The sequence below is a fragment of the Erpetoichthys calabaricus genome, chromosome 3, assembly GCF_900747795.2.
Source record: "Erpetoichthys calabaricus chromosome 3, fErpCal1.3, whole genome shotgun sequence".
Lineage (NCBI taxonomy): Eukaryota > Metazoa > Chordata > Cladistia > Polypteriformes > Polypteridae > Erpetoichthys > Erpetoichthys calabaricus.
The window spans coordinates 229,712,156-229,734,997 of record NC_041396.2 but is presented as its reverse complement, the minus strand read 5'-3'; the positions used below and the strand labels follow the sequence as shown (position 1 = coordinate 229,734,997).

Genomic DNA, 22,842 nt, shown 5'->3' with positions numbered 1-22,842 from the left:
GCCGGGTAGCCTAGAAGTATTCCTGGACAGTTTTCTCAGAAGTGTTCATGGTTCTGTGCTTAAAAGTCTGTTCCAGTAAGTTCACTGGCAAGTTTGGATTTTGGAGGTAGCTGGTGACATGGAGGTGCTTTTGTTTTATAAGAAGGTCTGACATCTTGCAATTTGTTTTTAATATGTTGGTGTATTGTTCCTTTTCCTTGCTCCTGTTATTAACTGCTTTTGTTAATAAATTTTCTTTCTTATATAACTTTGAATTGGCTAAGCATGGATTTTGGAATGGTTATCAAGAGTTTGGTGTTCAAGTTAAATCCTACACCATGACAACTATGTTTTGGTTTTTCCTAGGTGTTAAAACTGAAACCCCAGAACAGTGGATTAACAGAGAGGCAACTGAAGAAGAAATAGAAGCAGTGACTGTCATACAGGCTGAATGGAGAAGGTATTATATTCGTAAAATAAAGAGAGCAAGAAAGCCAGGTATGTATGCATATAATGATAACATTTTAGAAGGAAATATCAGTTATGTATTCTCATATATTGATACAGGTATAATAATATTTGTAATATTAAATTTTCATTCTGTATGTAGTTTCAAAACTGAATTTTCAGAACTCTGACTCTTTTGGGGGTCACATAAATTCAAAGCTGATTATGCAAGGCAATAACACACTGCTAAGAGAATGTTAGATGACTGTTTCAAAGTTAGGTTCCTACAGAGTTTTATTTTTGATTTTGTCAGTTAGGCTTTTTTTCTGCTACTTCCCAGCATGGTCATCAAAAACATAATGATGGGTGTGCTTAGACTCTACAGCAGATTACTTTGAAGGCAGGTAATTATCACATCAGAAGTTTGTAATTGCATTATGTAATTTATAATTATATCCAGGCTGAAATTTTCTTCTTACCACTTTGTTCAAATGTATGTTGAACTGCAGATGAATACCTTCCCTGAAATCATCATGCACACATTACACGTTTATGATCTAAACACGAGATGTCAGTAAAAAGCACACATTGCACAATTAAAATCTAAACCCAAGATATCAGTAAAATGCACATTTAAGGTTTTTCACGACCATCCTGGGGATGATGACACTTTTGGTAGACCATCCTGTTTTTGTCAACACATAATGTAAAGTGGATATACATATAAATTAGCTCAATGTCTGATTAGCAACATGTTGGGTGCATTTTTCCTTCCAAAAATCCTTTAATGGGCGAGCAGCACTTACTTTCGATTGGAATCCTGCTTGAGCTGCTGCAAGGGACATGTGATATCAAAGGGACAGCTAATAAAAGTCACTTCCAGGAGATGATCAAAAGTTACAAAACAAATACCTAAACCAAACCATACTGAAGACCTTTCCCTGCTAAAAGAACAATCTTCTGTCTGTCCCATTACCTGTGCTGGAACAAATGATTTAGTCACAGGTCCATTTAGTGAAAAGCTTTGTTCCCATCAAATTTGAAGTCATGTGTAGTGTAAGCAGTATAGATTTTTTAAAACTGTATCAGTAAGTATTGTTCAAATGCACAGTAGAGACTATCCAGATTGTCCTAGTGGTAGGAGCTGTTACAATACCTATGTTTCTTAGACTTTTCTGTATATTTTGATATATTTAATTTAAAAGAACCTTCTTATATTATATCAGACCTCTGAATTTTACTGTGATGGATTAAATAGGTTATAATGTTTCAGTTGTTCACTTTAAATATTATGTATCTGTCTCCTTTAACCCAATTCATTTTCATGCATTTCAAGTGTTTTATTACCTTCATTAGTTAACTTGTGCTATTTAATCTCTCAAAGCTTCACAGAAATGTTGAATTTATCTGGACTCACGTTTCTTGCTGCATGAAGAGCACAAGTAATATACAGTACAATAAAAAAGCTGTACTAAATAATCACTTTAATATCAAACTTTTTCTGAATAGGAGTTTCTGACTCCTGTCACTGTTTTTCAGTCCGTTACATTTCATAAACCACATAGTTGTCAAAATGGGCTAAAGTTATTTATGGAAGTGATTCTGGATGAGCATGTTATGAGTTACAGCCTTAGGGAGGATTTGCCTCAGACTGATTTCAACTGTTAAAAGAGAACTTTGAATGACCGCAGTTGCCTTTACCCCTTAAATGTCATTAAACATTCGCAGCACCAATGCTTGCTGTTGCTTTTAGTGTTGTTTTATTTGTGACCATGTTCTTTGGTAATGATCTTAGATGAAGAACAAATAAGAAAATAACACTTAACAACAGCACACTTGCTTTTAGCTTTCTTACATTTATTGGTAATAAAATAGTATTACAGGTAATATATATATATAAAAAATACTTTTTAAAAACCACGCTTATATTAAGTTAAAAAGTGTACTAAAAAGTAAAAAATAAGTCTCTCGTACATCACTCGTAAAATAAAAGGTGGGTGCTTTTGCTAAGATTTTAAGAAGTGTTTTTTGAATGTCGATTGGTGAAAAGCGCCAGTAACTCAAACAATTACATCACCCTTGGCTGACAATGCAACTTGTAATTATATAACGAAGACATTACAGGTATTTACAATTTGTCTTACTTATTTTATGTCATATTTCAATCAGTAAAAATAATTTCATCTTAGTAAATTCTCTTGCCTGCTAAAGCCCTACATTCCTTCCATGCTGTCTTCTGTGACAGTATTTGCCCTCACAGCCACAGCTGTCTTCTAAAGCTTCCAGTCTTATATCGCTCAGTATTATTAGCAGTGACAGGCCAGGCAATGTGATTTCAAAGGATGACCTTACTGGTCACTTTGTGGACAATTAAGTTTGATATGGATATGGCGGTACAATTCTTTAGAAGTGAAGCTAAGTGCATAAGTTTTTGCCAGTGCATAAGTTTCCTGTTTCTTTACACTTAACCTGAACTAGTTTTACAAATATTTCATGATTTTAAGTTTTGCACTACATTTTCTAGAATAGTTATATGGCAGTGGCAATAGATATCAGATATGGGACCCTGGATGACCAAATGTGCAGTAAGTTGCGAGTGTTGATTCACAGCCCAGTTGGGTTTATACACATTTTGGAATAGCACACCAAAGAGTGTGGTTTGAAGAGTTGTTTGGACTTTTCAGTAAGCTGTAGAAACACTAGTTTAGTGATGATTGCTTAAGTCTTTCTTCATTTTTAATACTGCCTCTTCATTTTTTGTTTTTTCTCTTGTTTTGGTGCTATACACACATTTCACAGCGCTGAAAGCAAGGCTTCAAATAGCAAAAAGCAATAGCATTTTAAAAAGAAATGCATACTTAAGAAAATTACAAGGTGACCATATTTTTTGACCAGGTAGAGAAGAGGAAATGATCAAAGAGGATCATTTTGGGCACAGCTGAAAATGAAAAGCCTTTTCTTATGTATTTTTCTTTTCCCATGTTAGTTGCAGTAAATAATTAAAATTACGCAGCAACATTGTATATTTTGAAGAAAAGAAAACATGTCAGAATGAAAGTTTATCACTGTATTTCCTATATTTCATCAAAGCTTTGATATTTGCAAACCAGAAGTGCTTGAAGACTAAATGATCTCCCCTCATATGTAAACTGTCTTTTCTCCAGTTACAAACTAGATTAATGTCTGGGTATGAGCTGCATGTTTGTCCCATGGTCAGATGAATTACATTAACTTGGGAGTGTCTGGTTTCAGCTCTTCACCTAAAGACATTCTCTCAAGTTATACTATTAATTGTAAAATGCCATAATTTAATGCATGGTACATTTCAGTTTGGTTTGGCACAGAGCATATTCAAAAACTAAAACCACATTTAATTGTAGGCAGGCCAATTTTAGGCAGATGTGGCCAAGCTTGTATAAAATAAATTGTGATAGGCTTTTAAGTGTTATGACAATGGAAAAGATGGTGGGCAGGATTAAAAATGTTTTGTATATAGTGCTGGGCAAATTTACCAAAATTTAAAATGCAGCGAGAAATTAATGAGAACTCCATGAACTCCATGGTATATAAATACAGAGCTAAAAAAACAGTTTCAAATAAACAAACAGCTGTAAAAGACAAATACTGTAAGGCTAATAACTCACATGAGAGGAATAGTTCAAATGGATATTAGGAAAGCTAAAAGGCACATTGGAAAAAAACAGCAACAAAGGCAAATGATTACCCGAAGAGATTCTGTTAATATTTTAGTAGTAAAAGAACAGTCAAGGAATAGATGAAGAGTGTTAGGAATGGTAAAAGCGCGCTATAATATATAAGAAGTAAATTTGCAAATGCTCTAAATTTGTATTTATCTTGAGTTTAAATGTGTGCAGAAGTTGATCACCTCCTGAAAGTAACAGTAACTACTAAAGAGGTACTTTGTGACTTGGAAATTGTAGTGGAGGAGTACTGCTTAGATTAAAAAGGATAAAATTTAACAAATCACCAGGACCAGTAAACATTTATCCTTGAGTGCTTGAGGCAGTTGAGGGACACAAATATAAACCCTTGATGTCTGTTTTTTGAAAATCACTGCGCACTGGAGAAATTCCTACTTATGCCATTGTAAAAAAAAAAGGATGATTGAACTGATCCAAGTTACCATGGGCAAGAAGTCTTAACTTGCATTGTGGGTAATTTAATTATTCAGGAATTCTTTGAGTAAGCAAGAAAAGCATACAGTCCGAGAGGTGCATATGATATTATTCATTTTGATTTTCAAAAGATAGTTGATAAGGTACCTCAGGTAACTTTATTAATCAAACAAAAAGAAGTAGGAGTTTTAGGGTACGGTATGTGGGTGGGTACAAACTTGGGTTAACAGTGTCAGTAATGGGTTACAGTGAGAATTAAGTGATGGTAAAAGTGGGTTAAGAGTAGATAATGTAAAATTGACTAAATTGTTACAGACACCATACAGGCTTGGGCCGATTTATGGCCCACAAAATTTAATTTAAGTAAATGTCAGGTATTACATGTAGAAAGTAGAAATATTAGATTTGAATAAACAATGGGAGGTCTGAAACTTGAAAGCAAATATTATAACGTTCAAGGAACTATAGTGGAGTCCTCACTATCACAAGACAGAGTTCAAAAGCCATTAAGAAGGCTAACAGAATGTTAGGTTAAATAGCACAGTGCATGAAGTACAAGTCAGGGGAGGTTATCCTTAAGCCTTATAACACACTGATTAGACCTCATCTCGACTACTATGTGAAGTTTTGGTCTCCATATTACAAAAAAGGATATAGCAGTCCTAGAGAAAAGATAGACGAGAGCAACTATGCTGATTTCAGGACTAAGAGGTATGAGTAAAATATTTTTAGTTCAAGCAAAAGAAGATTAAAGGGTGACATGAAGGGAATGTTCTGAAGGGAACTGGTGCAGTGAATCCCAGTTGTTATTTTAAAATAAATTCTTCAACAAGAACACTGGGGGATGGTTGTAAACTTGTAAGGTTACATCTTGCTCAAATGTTAGAATGTTTCTTTTCATGTGAAGACTGATGGAATAAATTACCAAGTAGTGTAGTTGAGTGCAGGACTTGAGGGGCCTTCAGATATCGACTTGATGTTATTTTGATCTGTTTAGGTAAATAAGACTGGTAAGCTTGTGAGGCTTACTGGCCTGTTCTCTGCACAAGTATTTTAATGTTCTGATGTTATGTTAGATTCTGTATAAGCTTGGGTGTGAGAGAGAGTTGAGTGCCCAGTGATGATGGGCCATTTTGTTGTTCCACCTTGTGTCTATTTCTTTGCAACAGGCTTTGGTTTCTGCTAATCTGCAGGATTGTATGAAAGCAGATTTGTTAATGCCAACATGGACTGAATAGTCCCTAGAAAACAACATGCAAATTAATGAACTGTTGTGATACATAACATTTTATTGTATATATATTTTAGGGAAAAACTTTGACAATATGAAATATATTTTTGTTTGTTAATGTAAGTCGTTATTTTTGACATAGAATATATTTTTATTTATTCATTTAGGAACAAAGGATAATGAAATTGTCACAACAGCTCTACAAAGAATATGGTTAGTAATGGAGCCAAATATAGAGCAGCATGCAGTGACATTATTAAGGTAATGAATAAAAGAAATACATTATTATAACAGTTTGAAATATATAGATATTGTTTTGTAAATAACGAAATATGAATGAGTATGGACTGAAATACATACAGATATGCAAATACACATATGAGATGTTTGGATGAAATATTGGGTCAGCTTAGGTATTAGCTAAACAAGCAAGCTTGATGGACTGAATGGTTTCTTCTTGTTTTTCAAATTTCTTTTGTTCTGTAGTTGTATGTGTACAGTATTTGTGTGTATATTGTGACCATTAAAAGCATTCTACCAGTTATAGCACAAACATTTTCATTAATGCTGTCATACCATACTTGTGCCACCTTAAACATGACAGTTCTGAATATAACACTTCATTTATAGCCAGGCTAATAATACCCAGGCTTTTCCCTCTTACCATAGGTTCATTCTTTCATGTTTTATTTTCAAAATTCTGTTTGACTATGAACATGGGACATTTAACAGGCTATCCCTATTTATCAGGGAAAGTTTCTCTTTGTTCACAAGTTGATGCCTGGATCGATCTCCAAGGCCAACTTCCTTCTTCAATCAAAGTCAGAAGTGAACTTTTTTGTTGGTTCTTACTTTCAGTCTTATACTACCATAACATCACCTGACAAGAAGTTTTCCATTGTCTTTAAGAGGACTGCACTAAGTGGCGTAGACACCTACAGGATTCCCCTAGGGTTGTCTTATGACAAAGGGTTGAGAAGATTCTCTAAAGCATCTAGACTGCCTTTTCAGATTTCATCTGGAGAAGGTTGAGGCAAACCTTAACTGTATACACATACATACTGAATATACACATACATATACAGTATATACATATAAGTATGTAGTCTTTAAAATAGTTGTCTCTATTATTGAATAAAACCATATTTCTCATGTGTTACTTTGTGATGGCCATATAGCCTGAGTCAGTTACAAGCATTATATGGTCTCAGTATGAACTTTTGACAAACACTGCATTTATATTCTAGGTCACATATTCAAAAGCAAAGCTAACCTACATAATATAATGTAAAATTCTCAAACCTGCTTAATCCAATTCAGAGTGATATGGTTTTACATACATTTTCTTTTTTTTATTAAGAACACAGGCAGATTAAATGATACACAGTATGTCAGGGTGTGTAATTGAGCTGACACCCTTGGAAATTACTGGCAAGTGCTTTTGGCATTACACATTACTGCCTGCTAAAAGATAACCTGTTGGACTAAAATCATATACCTTTTTCCTGTGAAAAGAAATTGAGTTGTGGCTGTTCTGCTGTTAAATAAAGAGCACAATACAGCTGTTTACTCTTAAAACATTTTTTGTCAGTCTCAGTGAGGTTCAGTAATTGTCCATCCCTTAAGCTTTTACCAAAATCAATTATGATTGACCATGTCTCAAAGGCACACATGTTCTGATTTATACATTCTACCAGACTCTCCAGTTCACGCCAAATGTAGGGAACCAAGACACAATATGTATTGTACAGAATATTGTGCTTTTTCATTTTAAATTGCAGCTAACATAGAAGACTTGTTAAAGCTGCTTCTGCTTCACAATTAATGGATCCCATTTGTACAGTGTATTTATTGAGTTACTGCTTGATTGCCAAAATCTCCAAAGAGCCCAAAGTGCTGTCATACTTCTGGGCACTAATTTTCTAACCCTTAATAGATTTTATTTACACAATATATTCATTGTGTCTGATGTTTTGTGCTTCAGAAATGCCATGACTCTCACTGTATTCCTCATATACTGCATACTGACAGTTTTCACAAGTCAAAAATGACTTCTTTCCAGTCGCTATGTCTAAAATTTGACTTTCATACATTTACATATTCTGAGTTCGTTTTGGATCTTCAGACTAAGCTCAGAAAACAGTAAACTTTAAAAACAAGAGTAGAAATGTAGTCCATCTGCTGATCGTCAGGCAATCACTTTTAGGTTTCTGGATCAGGAACTTACCTCAGTATATAACCGTATCCATTAGTCAAGGGGGGCAAGTGGCTGCTGTTTGTACTGTTTGTACTGATTGTGACCAGTGAGGAGTACTGAACCAAATAAGACACCACATTTGTGATTCCAGCTATAAGGTTCACAATAATTCTCTTTGCTTTCTCAAAATAATAAAAAAGGAAAAGAAATATTAAGCAGTTTTCCCCATATGATGGTGGCGGGGTCATTTTTTTTGCAATACTGTTTGAAATAAATATAAAATGTTTAATTTGATATATATATATACACAGTGTGTATAGGAAAGAATCACCCCCACCCCCTTTAAAATATTCACATTTTGTTGCTTTGCAGCCTGAAAGGAAGACAGACGCAAAAAGTTATTTTGCCAATTGCATTTGCTCAATGCAGATTATAACAGTCAAGTGAAAGGTATAATAACAACAGTTCAGAAACAAAAAGTAAAAAATAAAAAAAAAACAAAAGCACTAAAATGCTTAAAGGATCACCCCCACTTAAAAAATACATATAATATCAATCCATCCATCCATCCATTTTCCAACCTGCTGAATCCGAACACAGGGTCACGGGGGTCTGCTGGACCCAATCCCAGCCAACACAAGGCACAAGGCAGGAACCAATCCCAGGCAGGGTGCCAACCCACCGCAGGACACACACAAACACACCCACACACCAAGCACACACTAGGGCCAATTTAGGATCGCCAATCCACCTAACCTGCATGTCTATGGACTGTGGGAGGAAACCAGAGCGCCCGGAGGAAACCCACGCAGACACGGGGAGAACATGCAAACTCCACGCAGGGAGGACCCGGGAAGTGAACCCAGGTCTCCTAACTGCGAGGCAGCAGTGCTACCCACTGTGCCACCGTGCCGCCCCATAATATCAATCAGATGTAAGTAATCACCTTCTCCATTGCACACCAAGTTCATTGGTTTCCACCTGCGATCAACTGTAATCATTCTGATTCGTTAAGCTATTCCTGGATCATTCCAGTGCTTGGAAGTCCAACTGAAAGCAAACAATCAACTATGGGTGGCAAGACACTGTCAGAAGATCTCAGGGATGAAGTTGTGAACAGGCACAAGTCAGGAGATGGATACAAAAAAAATTCAAAGCCTTTATCAACCCCTAGGAATCAATAATCAAGAAGTGGAAAGTGTTTAGTACTACTAGGACCCTCCTCGGATCAGGCTGTCCCTCCAAACTGAATGGAAGAGCAAGGAGGAAAACTTGTCAAAGAGACTACCAAGTGGCCAATGGCAACTTTGAAGCAGTTACAGGAATTTTTGGCAAAGTGTGGTTATTGTGTGCATGTGACAACAATATCATAAATGCTTCACATACGTGGCCTGTATGGGAGGGACGCAGGAAAAAAGCCACTCCTCAAGAAAGGCCACATTAAGTCTCAATCGAGCTTTACCAAAATGCACCTTAAAGATTCTGAGGCCAAATGGAAAAAGGTGTTATGGTCAGATGAGACCAAAATTGAGTGATTCGGCCTAAATGCCAAACGCTGTATCTGGCAAAAAGCCAATAGAGCTCACCATCCAAAATACACCATACTTACAGTAAGTCTTGGAAGTTGCAGCATTCTGTTTTGGGGGTGTTTCTATGCAGCAGGGATTGGGGTACTTGTCAAAATAGAAGGAAAAAATTATGGAGCAAAACACGATCAGATTCTTGAAGAAAACCAGCTGCCCTCTGCCAGAAAGTTTTCAATAGGAAGAAGGTTCACTTTCCAAAATGACAATGACTCGAAACACTCAGAAAAAAGTTGACCACACAGTGGCTGAAGGAGAAAAAAGTGAATGTCTTTGCGTGGCCTAGTCAGAGCCCAGAGTTAAACCCTATTGAAAATCTGTGGAATGATTTGACGATTGCAGTCAACTAACTGTCACCATTCAATTTGATTGAGCTTGAACAGTTCTATAAAGACAAGTGGGTAAATATTACTCAGTCTTGATGTGCAAAGTTGTTAGAGTAGAATCTCAACCGACTCGTGACTGTGATCAAAGCAAAAGGTGGTTCCATAAAGTACTGACACAGGGAGGTGATCCTTGTAGATAGATAGATAGATAGATAGATAGATAGATAGATAGATAGATAGATAGATAGATAGATAGATAGATAGATAGATAGATAGATAGATAGATAGATAGATAGATAGATAGATAGATAGATAGATAGATAGATAGATATGGTAAAGTTGCTTCTGCTGCTCAATTGTATAGTTTATTACAGCTCGATAATGTTTACCAAAGGTCCCAATAGATCCCATTAATTGGATATATAACTAATGCCAATCAGGACAGAATATGTCCCGATTATCAGAGTGGGAACTCTTGTAGTAGCAGAAACACTGACTGTTATAAGTCGGGGGTCCTTGCCAGGAGTTCCTTTACCACCTGTGACTTTCAGGAGGTTCCCTGCAATTTTCTGCAGCCTCTTTTTAATAGCTGGTCTCGGAGTCAAATGGCCAGGAGAGATAGGTCTCCTGGCATCCCTGTTGACCTCCATGGGTATATCTGAACTCCACAGACTGCCTGCCATGCTTCAGGGTCACATCTAGTGCAAGAGAATCTTTGCCCCTCTATCAAAAGAAGCAGAAAATGTCCTGAGGCATTTCTCAAAATCCTAAAAATTGGGTCAGCTTTTGCTCCCCATATGTTTCATCTGAGGAGGCAGAACAGACTTTGGCAATAACTGTGTGTTTTCTACACATAGTCCCCCAAAGAAAGAGTGTAGTGTAGTGGTTCTCAGACTCACTTCGGTTTTTGTTCCAGACAGTTTTCGCAAGCAAAGATTTCAATTCATTAGCTGGTCTTTTTATCTCTTCTTTTATTCTGCATTCAGAAAGGCACATCTGTGTGATTTTTTACATTTACTATATAAGACAATTAAGAATAATTGTATTTCTGCTACAGGTTTAAATGCTTAATTCTCTTATGTTGTTTTACTACCAATTTTCCTTTTCTCTGTGCTCCCCTAATGGTAACATAATAATAACAACTAGCAGAGCAGACTGCCAGGCAAATCACACTGAATGCTACAAACTGCTTCAGTGTCAGACCCGCTAATGTGCTCATTGGTTAATAGTCGAGTAAATAACCTGAACAGCTGGTGAAAATCTTAAAAAAACAAGATAAAAAAACACTAATTATCCCCATGTAACATACATTCTGATAAAGATTTACCAAACTTGTTTTTGTACCTTCTATGTTGGGCCTAAAACACAGAAATTGGGTAATACCAGCTTTGCTTAATTAGGCCAGGAGTCCAATAAAAAAAACAGTAGTTGGGTGGGGTCACCAGGACTGAGTCTGAGAACCATAGGTCTAGTGTATTTATCCGAAAATAGTACTTACTGTATATACTCACATAAGACCCGAAAAATCAATCACAAAATCACACCCCGACTTGTACGCCCATTCAAAAATGCGACACTTAATTTTTTCATTTTTATTTTTACATCTTCTTGCTTCCTCCAATCTCACACCAGTTTCTCAGACACATCGAATTTTGTTGCAGCAGCGCAGTTACCAATTTCTTTCGCCACTTCAATGACTTTTAATTTAAAACCAGCTTCATATTTTCTTCTGATCGAACGCTCCATCATAGATAAAGGATGCTCTTACAATAAAGGTGTATGAGGGTGTGAGATACAAAAAAACACAAAACAGTGCAAACGTTGCTTCGGAATAGTTCGGGTGTTACCGTGTGATCATGTAGGCACAATACATAGGAAAAAAAGGCTGTGTGCTCCATGGTTACTCTCTCAGGTGGGCGTTAGAATATCATAATCTCTGGATCAATAGAGTGAGTTTTCAGCATTCGACTTATACGACCGACATTATAAAATACCGGGAATTATACTGTAAAATCAAGCCCCGACTTATCCGTGGGAGAATTTAAATGCAAGTATATACGGTAATCTGTATTCAACAGATTTTATTGAAAATCAACTGTTTATTGTTCTTTTTTAACTTTAGATAAAAATTATTGTTTAAATTTACAATGTATTTCTTTTACATCCATCACAAGCTCTGATGGCATTACGTAACCAGTTGGCATCGATGCTATTAAAACATGGGGGAGTTTGTGAGGGTTTTTGATGGAGACAACAAGCACCCCCCTTGTCTGGATTTGCCACTAGCAAACAATGAGCTTTCACTGCCAGCTGTGTCTCCACACTTGCTGAGCACCTGGCTGGACGTTGACCTGGGGGTAACTGGTTTATTGGTGCCTTTGTCTATGTCCTCAACCTTAATCTGCAGCAGACCATACCACCTCATTGACATTGATGCTTAGACTTCAGCAGCTCTTTAAGTGTAGTTTCTTATTGTTTAAGATTGTTCCCTACCTTTTGTCCCCTCATATTTTTAGTATACTTTGGGAAATTCCACTTAGATTATTAAAACACTATTTCAAATATTAAAACAAAAAACATATATAGATATCATTGCTAGCAGAGCACTGTCCTAGATGTCCAATGGACTAACTCAGCTTTTCTAAATTATGCACAATGCTTATAAAATGATAACATTGAATTACCACATACATACTGTATAGTCAAATTCTATTTAATTCTGTTTTGATTTTTGTTGTTCAATATATGTATATTTAATTTTACCTAATAATTGTCTAGCCAGTTTTGAAGATTATGCTGATTTTTTCATGGCCACATGACACTCTTTTTACATTTGTGATCATTAAATTTCAGACATTTACCTAGTTTTATATGGATCTACATCTTTAATATGAAATAATTTAAATCTCCGATGGAGACTTGTCAACCATAGTTATTGTTTTTAAATATTTTAGAAATATAAGTGTGAAAAAGGGGAAACCATTTAGTCTATAAAGCATGTTTTGTTAGCTAAAGGATAGTTTCTCTCAATATCTCAACAAAATACAAGCAGCCCTTGAGTTAAGAAGGAGTTGTCCTCCTACTGATGTTCATATTTTGCATGCAAATTAGAACTTGCACTATAAATGTCCATTAATGGAAATATGTATTGATGCAAAAATGCATAATGTTTTATTACTTATTTTACAAAAAATATTTTAAAGTAATAATAAAATGACAGTGAGATAATATTAAACAGAAATAACTACAATGAATCACTTATGCTTAAACATTCTACACTTTGTGACAATGGTACAATGCCTCATAGAGTTAGAAAAGGCATTTTATGATGGCATGAATAGCCACCACCAACTGATGACTGATTCCTCAGCAGAGATGTGCTGAACAAAAGTTGTGGTTTCTGCCACTTAGTTAAGCAGCCAGCTGCCAATCGAACTGATTACATGTGACTGAGCTTACTGCATGTCTGCCGGTTACATAAGGCGACACACACACATCAAATCACTAAATGATTGAAAAGGGTGACAGTCTGTAGTGTGAAGTAGTAATATTCTTCTATGAATGTCAAAAGTTGCTAGATGAAAATTAATTGAAATTCAGCTGGAAGAAATACTTTTGAGGATTTTATGTGCTGTTTCATATTTGCGGAATTTCTGCAACCCACCATAACTCAAGACCCTTCTCATCCTTGTCTAAAAATATAAATATAAATTCTTTGAATAATTACACATTCTTTTCTTAATTACCTGAAATAAGTATGAAAAATGTTCAATAATCATTAACATCATTTTTTTAGGCATATTTTCAATAGCAACATAAAGTCTGTTCAGCTTTACCCATGTTACCAAGATGAGTGGACCACAATGTGCTTTGCTGAGTATTCAGTAACATATCCTGAGCAACCGATGAACACATGGTTTGTTGTATTCAGGTACGAGGATCCAATCCTATTCTATGTTCTTTTTATCTGTTACATTCCCACAAAGGATTCAGAGGGCATCAAATGTACTGCTAGTATTCATGAGAGGCCAGCACCATGGGTGCCTAGAAGGCTGGCTCTAATGAGAGGCCAGTATACTTACCCTCAAAGCTGATCAGTGGTTGTGGTATGACTACATAGCAAAGAGTGATAAAGAAACATTAACATTGTCTTCAGGCAAAATTGTGTCACTTGAAACATCATGATACTAAACATGGATTGAAAGAAGCTGCCCATGGAAATTATGTATTGCCTCTCTATCACAACTGGCATACCAAACGAAGGAGCTGAAAGGGTTTTAACGATTTGTAATAAGGTGTGGTAATTTGTGCTAAATCAAGCATAGTCAGCCATCTTTGATTGGGCAACAACAGAAATTTGAATAAATAATATTACAGGTACAAGCAGTAAATCTTTTGATGAGATGGCTTTGGCTATGCTGCTGAAATGTTAAGTTTTGAATAAGATGGAATGGTTTCATCTCTTGGTCTCCCTGAGCTATGAAAGCATTATCACTGCCTGTAGACCATACTGCTATTAGTATGAGGGGTTAATACCACTGGTGCAAAGAAAGCTTGGACAGCAAATAAAAAATGAGAATAAAAACACAAATATTGTGTCTAAAGAAATTTTACAAAAGCAATATACTGTAAATATTGTGCGACTACACATTTGGGTATCCATTATTAACCAGCTACTAACAATATACAAGTATTTTAACTATACTATTAACAAAAAATGAAATTAATAATAATAATAGGACGCTTATGTTGCTGTCATTTTTAATTGTTTTATATTATATGAAAAAGCATTCTTGTATATTTTATAATATACACTCTTAATAGGTGCTTATAATGGAAACCTTAATTGAAATTAATTTGCTTTGTTATATCTGTGCGGTTACATTTGTGCATTGCCCATATTTCAGATGGTAAAAACTTAAACGATTTTTCTTAAAGGTTAAATCAGAATAGCTTCAGACTTTGACATCAAAGGAAAACCTGCTTGTACATGAGAATTAGGATCAAATAAATAGAGCTAAGCTTAACACCAGCTAAGAAGAACAAATGTAATAGTAGAACAGGCATCATTTTTTGCTCAAAATAATTGGGCTTCACCAGTCACGGTGTACCAGTCAAACACCAAAAGAAGTGACTGCAACATGGGAACAGCTAGCTGCTTGGCCAAGGTGGCTTACATGGGAGGCAGACATCACTAAACCTGCATGTCCACATCATTAGCACAAAGGGACAGATCTGACCACCACACCTAGACAAAAATGTTGTTAGGTCCTGAACAGTTAATAAAGTTACTCAGAATAATAAAAAAAGAAATGTACCTTTTAACTATATTTTGGTTATCATTTCTTGATGTTATTTTACCAGTATAGCATAAAATATTCAAACTTGATTGACCCAGTTCAGGGCCATGGGGGCTGAGAGCCTATGCAAGCATTGCTGCACTTGGCTCCTACCAAGACTGGCCTGCCAGTCCATCATGGAGCCCATTCACACACTCACTCCTAAACTCATTCAGGACCAGTTTGAAAGCCAGCATGCAAGGACATGGGTGGAAATCCATTGTAGACACTGGATAACTCTCTTTTCATGATCAACAACCAGATTGTGGATTTGTTTAGAAGCAGCACAAATCACTGTACCACCATACTTGGCAATTAACGTTATTAAGTAAATTTAACTAAAATTAAGTCATGTTTTAAATTTGTATCTGCTGTTTTCTTTGTCATGTATTGGGCTATATTTTAGTTATTATTATTGTGGCTTACAGGTACAAACACATATAATTTACCATCATTATGTGTAGTGTCCTGCAGAAGTACTCAGACTTTTTTTTGTTTCTAGTTTTGTCCATTATTAATCTAAATTCACTTAGCATAATTATTTGTTTATGCAAAATTAGGGAAGTACATTAAAATATCAGAATATTACATTTTAGCAACTTGGAATCAGATATGTGAAAATAAGTGGACAAAAATCATATCAAGACCTAGAAACATGTTTAGGCCTATGCCAATCACATTCCCCATATTCCCCAACTTCAGAGGAGGCTTTTTATAATTGTATTTTAAAATAATTTACATAACATTTTAACCTATTTGTTTTTCTTTTTTTTTCCTTTTCAATCACTTTAAAGGGAAGTGTTTTATTTTCCAGAAGACACAGAATTAATGTCATTTATTAGTTGCGATATACCAGCCTGCATTCTTCATGTGACAGACAATGAGACAGGACAGGAAGTACCCAGAATCTTCCATAAAGTAGAACCTCATCTTTATAAGAAAAATAAGGTAATAATCCTTTGAAATGAAAAAATCTGATTTTGTGCAGTACAAACTCTAAAGGTCATGCATAACATAACTATGATTATCACACTTAAGGACATTTGAATCCAAGCTCTTCACTGAAAATATGTTAATATTGATGTTGTTCAGTAATATTAATTATCCATAATGATAGCTGGCTCATTAGCTTTAGCAGAAACAATACTCATCCCTGTTTAAGTTAAATATGAAACATGAAAGTAGCTGAATTAATATACATAGAGAGAGAGCATAGAAAAATGGCTGAGAGGTTTTAGCTGTTGTTTAATCAAATATTAGAATGGACAAGACACGTCATCTAAGTAGCTTTGTGAATGTTGCTGCCAGATATGGGAATCAGCTGCCCTTCTGGGATTTTCATTCACTGCAGTCCTGAGAGTTTACAATGAATGATTCAATAAACAAAATACATCCGGCAATTGACAGACCTGTGGGAGAAAACACCTTGTAAATGAATGAAGTCGGACGAGAATGGTGCCAGACTCATTTAGGCTTACAGAAAAGCTATTGAAACTCTGATGACAGCTCTTTACAGCTAGTGGTGTGCACAAGGGCATATGTGAATGCACAATGCTGCCTTGAAGCAGAAGAGGTACATTATTAGAAGACCACACCTTATTATGTGATTGTTAGGAACAGGAAAATGAAGTTACAGTGGACACACCAGCACCAAAAAATGAACACAAGCTAAAAAAACGAAACATGAATGATATGTATAACTGCTCAAAAAAAATAAAGGAACACTATGAAAACACATCAGATCTCAAAGGGAAAAAATCCTGCTGGATATCTATAGTGATATGGACTATGTAATGTGATTGGAACAAAAGGATGCCACATCGTTTGATGGAAGTGAAAATTATCAAATTACAGAGGGTTGAATTCAAACACACCCTGAAAATCAAAGGGAAAAAATGATGCAGCAGGCTAATTCATTTTCCCAAAATTTCATTGCAGCAACTCAAAATCGTACTCAGTAGTTTGTATGGCCCCCATGTGCTTGTATGATGCCTGACAACATTGGGAAACTCTCCTAATGAAACAACAGATGGTGTCCTGGGGGATCTCCTCCCAGATCTGGACCAGGGCATCACTGAGCTCCTGGACAATATGAGGTGCAACCTGGCAGCGTTGGATGAACCAAAACATAATGTTACAGAGGTGTTCTATTGGATTTAGGTCAGGTGAGCGTGGGGGCCAATCAATGGTATCAATTCCTTCATCATCCAGGAACTGCCTGCATACTCTCGCCACGTGAAGCCGGGCATTGTTATGCACCAGGAGGAACCCAGGACTCACTGCACCAGCATATGGTCTGACAATGGGTCCAACATTTTCATCCTGATACCTAATGGCAGTCAAGGTGCCGCTGTCTAGCCTGTAGAGGTCTGTGTGTCCCTCCATGGATATGCCTCCCCAGACCATCACATGACCACCAAATCGGTCATGCTAAACGATGTTACAGGCAGCATAATGTTCTCCACGGCTTCTCCAGACCCTTTCACATCTGTCCCATGTGCTCTGGGTGAACCTTGTCTCTTCTGTGTAAATCACAGGGCAACAGGGGTGGACCTGCCAATTCTGGTATTCTATGGCAAATGCCAATCGAGCTCCATGGTGCCGGGCAGTGAGCACAGGGACCACTAGAGGACATCGGGCCCTCAGGCCACCCTCATGAAGTCTATTTCTGATTGTTTGGTCAGAGACATTCAAACCAGTGGCTTGCTGAAGGTCATTTTGTAGGGTTCTGGCAGTGCTCATCCTCTTCCTCCTTGTCAAAAGGAGCAGATACTGGTCCTGCTGACGGGTTAAGGACCTTCTACGGCCCTGTCCAGCTCTAATAGAGTAACTGCCTGCCTCCTGGAATCTCCTCCATGCCCTTGAGACTGTGCTGGGAGACACAGCAAACCTTCTGGCAATGGCACATATTGATGTGCCTTCCTGGAAAAGTTGGACTACCTGTGCAAGCTCTGTAGGGTCCAGGTATCGCCTCATGCTACCCAGTGACACTGACCGTAGCCAAATGCAAAACTAGTGAAAAAACAGTCAGAAAAGATGAGGAGGGAAAAATGTCAGGTAGGCTCCACCTGTTAAACCATTCCTGTTTTGGGGGTCATTGTTGGCCCTCTAGTGCACTTGTTGTTAATTTCATTAACACCAAAGCAGCTGAAACTGATTAAAAATCCCCCCTGCTACTTAATTGACTAGATCAATATCCCAGAAGTTTCATTGACATGATGCTATACTCTGATTAAAGAGTGTTCCTTTAATTTTTTTGAGCAGTACATACAGTATATATATATATATATATATATGTACTGTATATATATATATATATATATATATATATATATATATATATATATATATATATATATATATATATATACTGTATGTATATATATATATATATATATATATATATATATATATATATATATATATACTGTATATATCAGACTGTTTAATCAGTGGCCATCTTGTTAAGTTCCCTTTCCAGTATTACAGTGGCACTTTTCACACACATGGTGTTTAATATAATTATTCATAATATACTGTACCTATTTCTTACATCAGAGATTAATTTTATAGTTTTTAATGAAAACAAAATAACAATAACATCCTCCAAACTTATACTAGCAATAAGCAAACATCATATTCTCCCATGTGACTGAGTTGGTCAGAGTAAAGAGCACTCTAGTTACAAAGTCCTCTAAATGTCATCTGTGGTTCCTTTCACACTTAACCTCTCACATGTATTGCAATTGAATTTTTAACAGTGGGTTGTAACACTACGCAGTGTGAAATCTCCCAACTGGGTTGTATGACAGTTAACCCACACTGAAGTCCATTAACTTTGTGACATGAATAGATGTGGAAAGAAGAAAAAAATAATCTGAGGATGCCCACATGAAACCACATGATACGTCAAGTTGTATAAATGTAAAATTTAACTTATGCAGAAGCAATTACTGGAAGTGCACATAGTGCATTATAGTGGGTGAACATGCAATGGCAACAATCAGTGAGTGTTCTTGTTAAGTGTAAAACACCTTACCTACTTGGTTCAGTGCTAAGCCTGGGAAATAGGGACCATTGCCTGGGCTATATTGTGGGTGTGAAAGGTTTTAAACTGTTTTCCCAGAAGAACTTCAGGCACAAGAAAATGTAGCAAGGTCGCAAAAACTGACATATTTATGTGTTTGATTATGGCAAAATCCATTGAATTTCCATCTTAAGATTAAAGAAAGTTGTCCCTTTAATCCATAAAAAATGACACCACAGAAATGTCATCGGCACTGACATTGGTGCAGCAGAACACCCTGAAGCTGCAGGAGCCGGCAAAGCATACTGATTTAAGATGACACTTTAAAAAGTACAAAAGCAGTATAATACAGCTTTAGAAGAGGCACCCCATCAGGATTCTTCTCAACTTCCACACTTTTACTGTAGACAATTGTACTTAATAATTAAAAGGTCCAGAGTAAATAGACAGTATGTGTTTAGATTTAATTGGCTGTTATCATCTTTAGAAATTAAATTGATATGTTTCTAAACTGAAAGATAAACCTCCAAATACACTGTAGGCTATTTTATGTTAATTAATTATATCTCCTAAAGTTGTACCAAAGCTGGAAACTATTTTTAAGTGAATGTCATTATTTTATTCATTTCTTTTGAAATACATCACCATGCCGAGTCAGGATTTATCTGATGCCAACCCATCAATGGGCACACCCACTCACGTACAATGGTCAGTCAAACTAACATTCATGTCTTGTGGAGGACAGTCGACTCTCCAGAAAGTGCCTGAGATGTGATGAGAACTCTATCAATTAAAAATTTCACTAAAGACTCTTCAGCTGCTGTGTAACAATGGTGCCCACTGTGTCTTTCTGCAGCTCTCAAAATCAAGCAAAGCAAAACATTTAACTAGGCTTTCTGGTAATAAAATTAAAATACTAAAGTCTGGTTAACATAGCTGATGATTTGTATTGAGAGTACCAAGAACAAACTGGCATCTGGAAGGCACCTAATTCAATTCAGTATACAGTAATCCCTCCTCCATCACGGGGGTTGCGTTCCAGAGCCACCCGCGAAATAAGAAAATCCACGAAGTAGAAACCATATGTTTATATGGTTATTTTTATACTAGCTAACCCGCGGCGTACCATACGCCGCATAATCAGGCCGGTTTTTTAATGATTTTTAAGCACAGGGAAAAAATTAACATTTGAAAAATCCGGAGGAGAGGGGAAAGACGCCCATTACGCCCCATTCGTCATGCTAGTCTGCTGATTTCTCGTTCAGTAACTTGTGAGTAGCGATGGGCGGGGTGAAGCCTTGAGAAGCATCAACACGTTTGAAGCAATTGTGTAGGAAATCGTATCGAAGCTTCGAAGCATTTGACACTCACCTGTCACGTGACACCTTCTGGCCATTTTCATTAACGTTACAGAAACTTATGATACACTTCAATGACGTCTGTTAAAAGTCGTATTGCTTTTATTTTTTCGTAGCTACAGACTGACAACGAAGAGAAGGGTTCGTCAGTAGCTTCTAGTGTCTGATGTCTAAAAAATATAAATATAACTAATGCCGACAGGCAGAATGCACTATACGATAGCAAGAGTTAAACAAAATAAGACGACTCACCTCATGCATTCGCGGCTCTTTCAATTAGTATTTACTTTTGCACTGTGTCATTATAATCGCTCCTGTTATTAGTATTATAATTAACCCTGATCTTTTCTTGAAATCACATTTAATAGCCTTAAATGTTTTGTTTGGTCTGTCTTAATTAAAACGGAGTAGACAGAAAATAAAGGTTTATCCCTGTACTTTGCCATGATATAGGTAAGCACATTTGAGAAAGAAAATGTGAAATCCTTAAATCACAGATGTCATTATTCGATCAAGCATTAAAATCTGCAGTGCTTCGAAAGCTCGACACAGTGTCGAAACCTGAGTATCGAGCGGCCCATCACTACCTGTGAGTCACGTAGAGTTTTGATTGTTTGCGATTCTGGCCGCTTTTCGCGTACTGAGTTGTTCGGGAGTCACAGTTGAGAAACAGTTTTTTAATGTCTTTTAAGCACAGGGGAAAAAATGAACATGTGGCCCGGTGCATTCTTTAACTGCCTTGTGGTGGTGTAGTAGTACAGTTGCTTTGCAGTAAGGAGACAGTGGAAGATTGGGGGTTCACTTCCCGGTTCGTCCCTGTGTGGATAGCAAATTATCCGCAACAAACAAACTGTTTTACACGCTGCAAACCAATCCGCGCCGCTTTTTCAATGTTTTTTAATCGTTCGAGTTGCTAATTAACTAACTAACACCCACTCACTCAGCTTGTGTGAAAAAAATGCGCCCGTTCTTTCATCATTTTGTTGCAGCCTATCAAAGACTTGGTGATCATGTTTTGTAGACTCAATATATATTGGCTTTTCACTCAGCGCGAGGGCACGCATTCATCTCGGATTATTACATCTTGCTAGACTAATCTGCTACACGGCTGCGTTTGAAAAACCGACTTATCCCGGATGAGTTTCACCGGCATTAATGATTAGGAATCTGGTTGGAACAAAACCCTGCAGCCACAGGGGTTCACCAGGACCGAGTTTGGGAAACACTGCTGAACAGAGACGAAACCGACTCAGGTGAGGAGTGGGGGCGGGCAAAGTAGTTGGAGCTATTGATTATTCAGTGTTGTTTGCCTGGGTATCTGATCTGCTCAACAGGATTATAAATAAAAGGAAAACAATGTGAAGGCAATGTCACAGGTGATCCTGTGGTATAGCGGGTCCACAGCTCCCCTTCAAAAGCCCATTTTTAAATAAATAATCATCGCACTCACAGTGTAGACTCGTGGTTCGGGCATTTCTCCCCTGTGCAGTGTGTGAGTGAGGAGAGAGAGAGAAAGCCGGTACGTTAGAGTGCGCGAGAGCAGGCTCGAAGGCAATGTGTTCCTGTGGTATAGCGGGTCCATAGCTCACATTGAAAAGGCCATTTTTAATCAGGCGACTGACAGTAGTGGAGTCAGGCACAGAGAAGGACTGTTGCAGGGCCTGAAGCAGGTGAGACGCTAATGAAAAAGAGGCACAGGGCTTATTGATTTTTAAAGACTGCTTCCTTCATTGTGTTTTAACTTCAGTTTTAAAGGATTGCGCGGCTCTCTCTTGCGCTGCCCGTGTGTGCCTCTGTCTCTCTGTGGCGCTGCCTCTGTCTGTGTGCGTGGCTCTCTCTCACGTGCTGCCTGTGTATGCTTCTGTCTCTCTCTGGCGTTGCCTCTGTGTGTGTGTGTGTGTGTGTGTGTGCGGCTCTGTCTCTCGCGCTGCCTCTGTGTGAACCAAGATTCCACTGAGGTTGACTAATGAAAAGTCAACGTAGCTCAGAGCTGCAAGCGGAATGTGGCACAGACAAACAGAAATGACGGCATGTTTTTCGAGGCGTCGCGTCCGAATTGGTGGGCGTGACTGTGATTTTTTTCGTCGTATCCAATGGTCTGAGTTGATGGCCGTGGCTCCTTCCTGCGTGCGCCATTGGCGTCTTACTTGTCGGCGGTTTAGTGAATCCACGCCCCTTCCGGCGTGCTTTCCATGGTCGGCTACTTGTCTCCTGGCTTA

The 22,842-nt window shown here is 37.3% G+C and overlaps 1 protein-coding gene across 2 annotated transcripts in view; it reads left to right on the top strand.

The window, feature by feature from the left end:
- Positions 1 to 22,842, top strand: part of adgb (androglobin) — a 225,479-nt gene that overhangs the window by 137,257 nt on the left and 65,380 nt on the right. For both annotated transcript variants that reach the window (XM_051924853.1, XM_051924852.1), the window contains exons 22-25: positions 346 to 477; positions 5,961 to 6,054; positions 13,696 to 13,830; positions 16,033 to 16,186. In XM_051924853.1, coding sequence (XP_051780813.1) covers positions 346 to 477; positions 5,961 to 6,054; positions 13,696 to 13,830; positions 16,033 to 16,186 — 515 coding nt within the window. The remainder of the gene's footprint in view (positions 1 to 345; positions 478 to 5,960; positions 6,055 to 13,695; positions 13,831 to 16,032; positions 16,187 to 22,842) is intronic.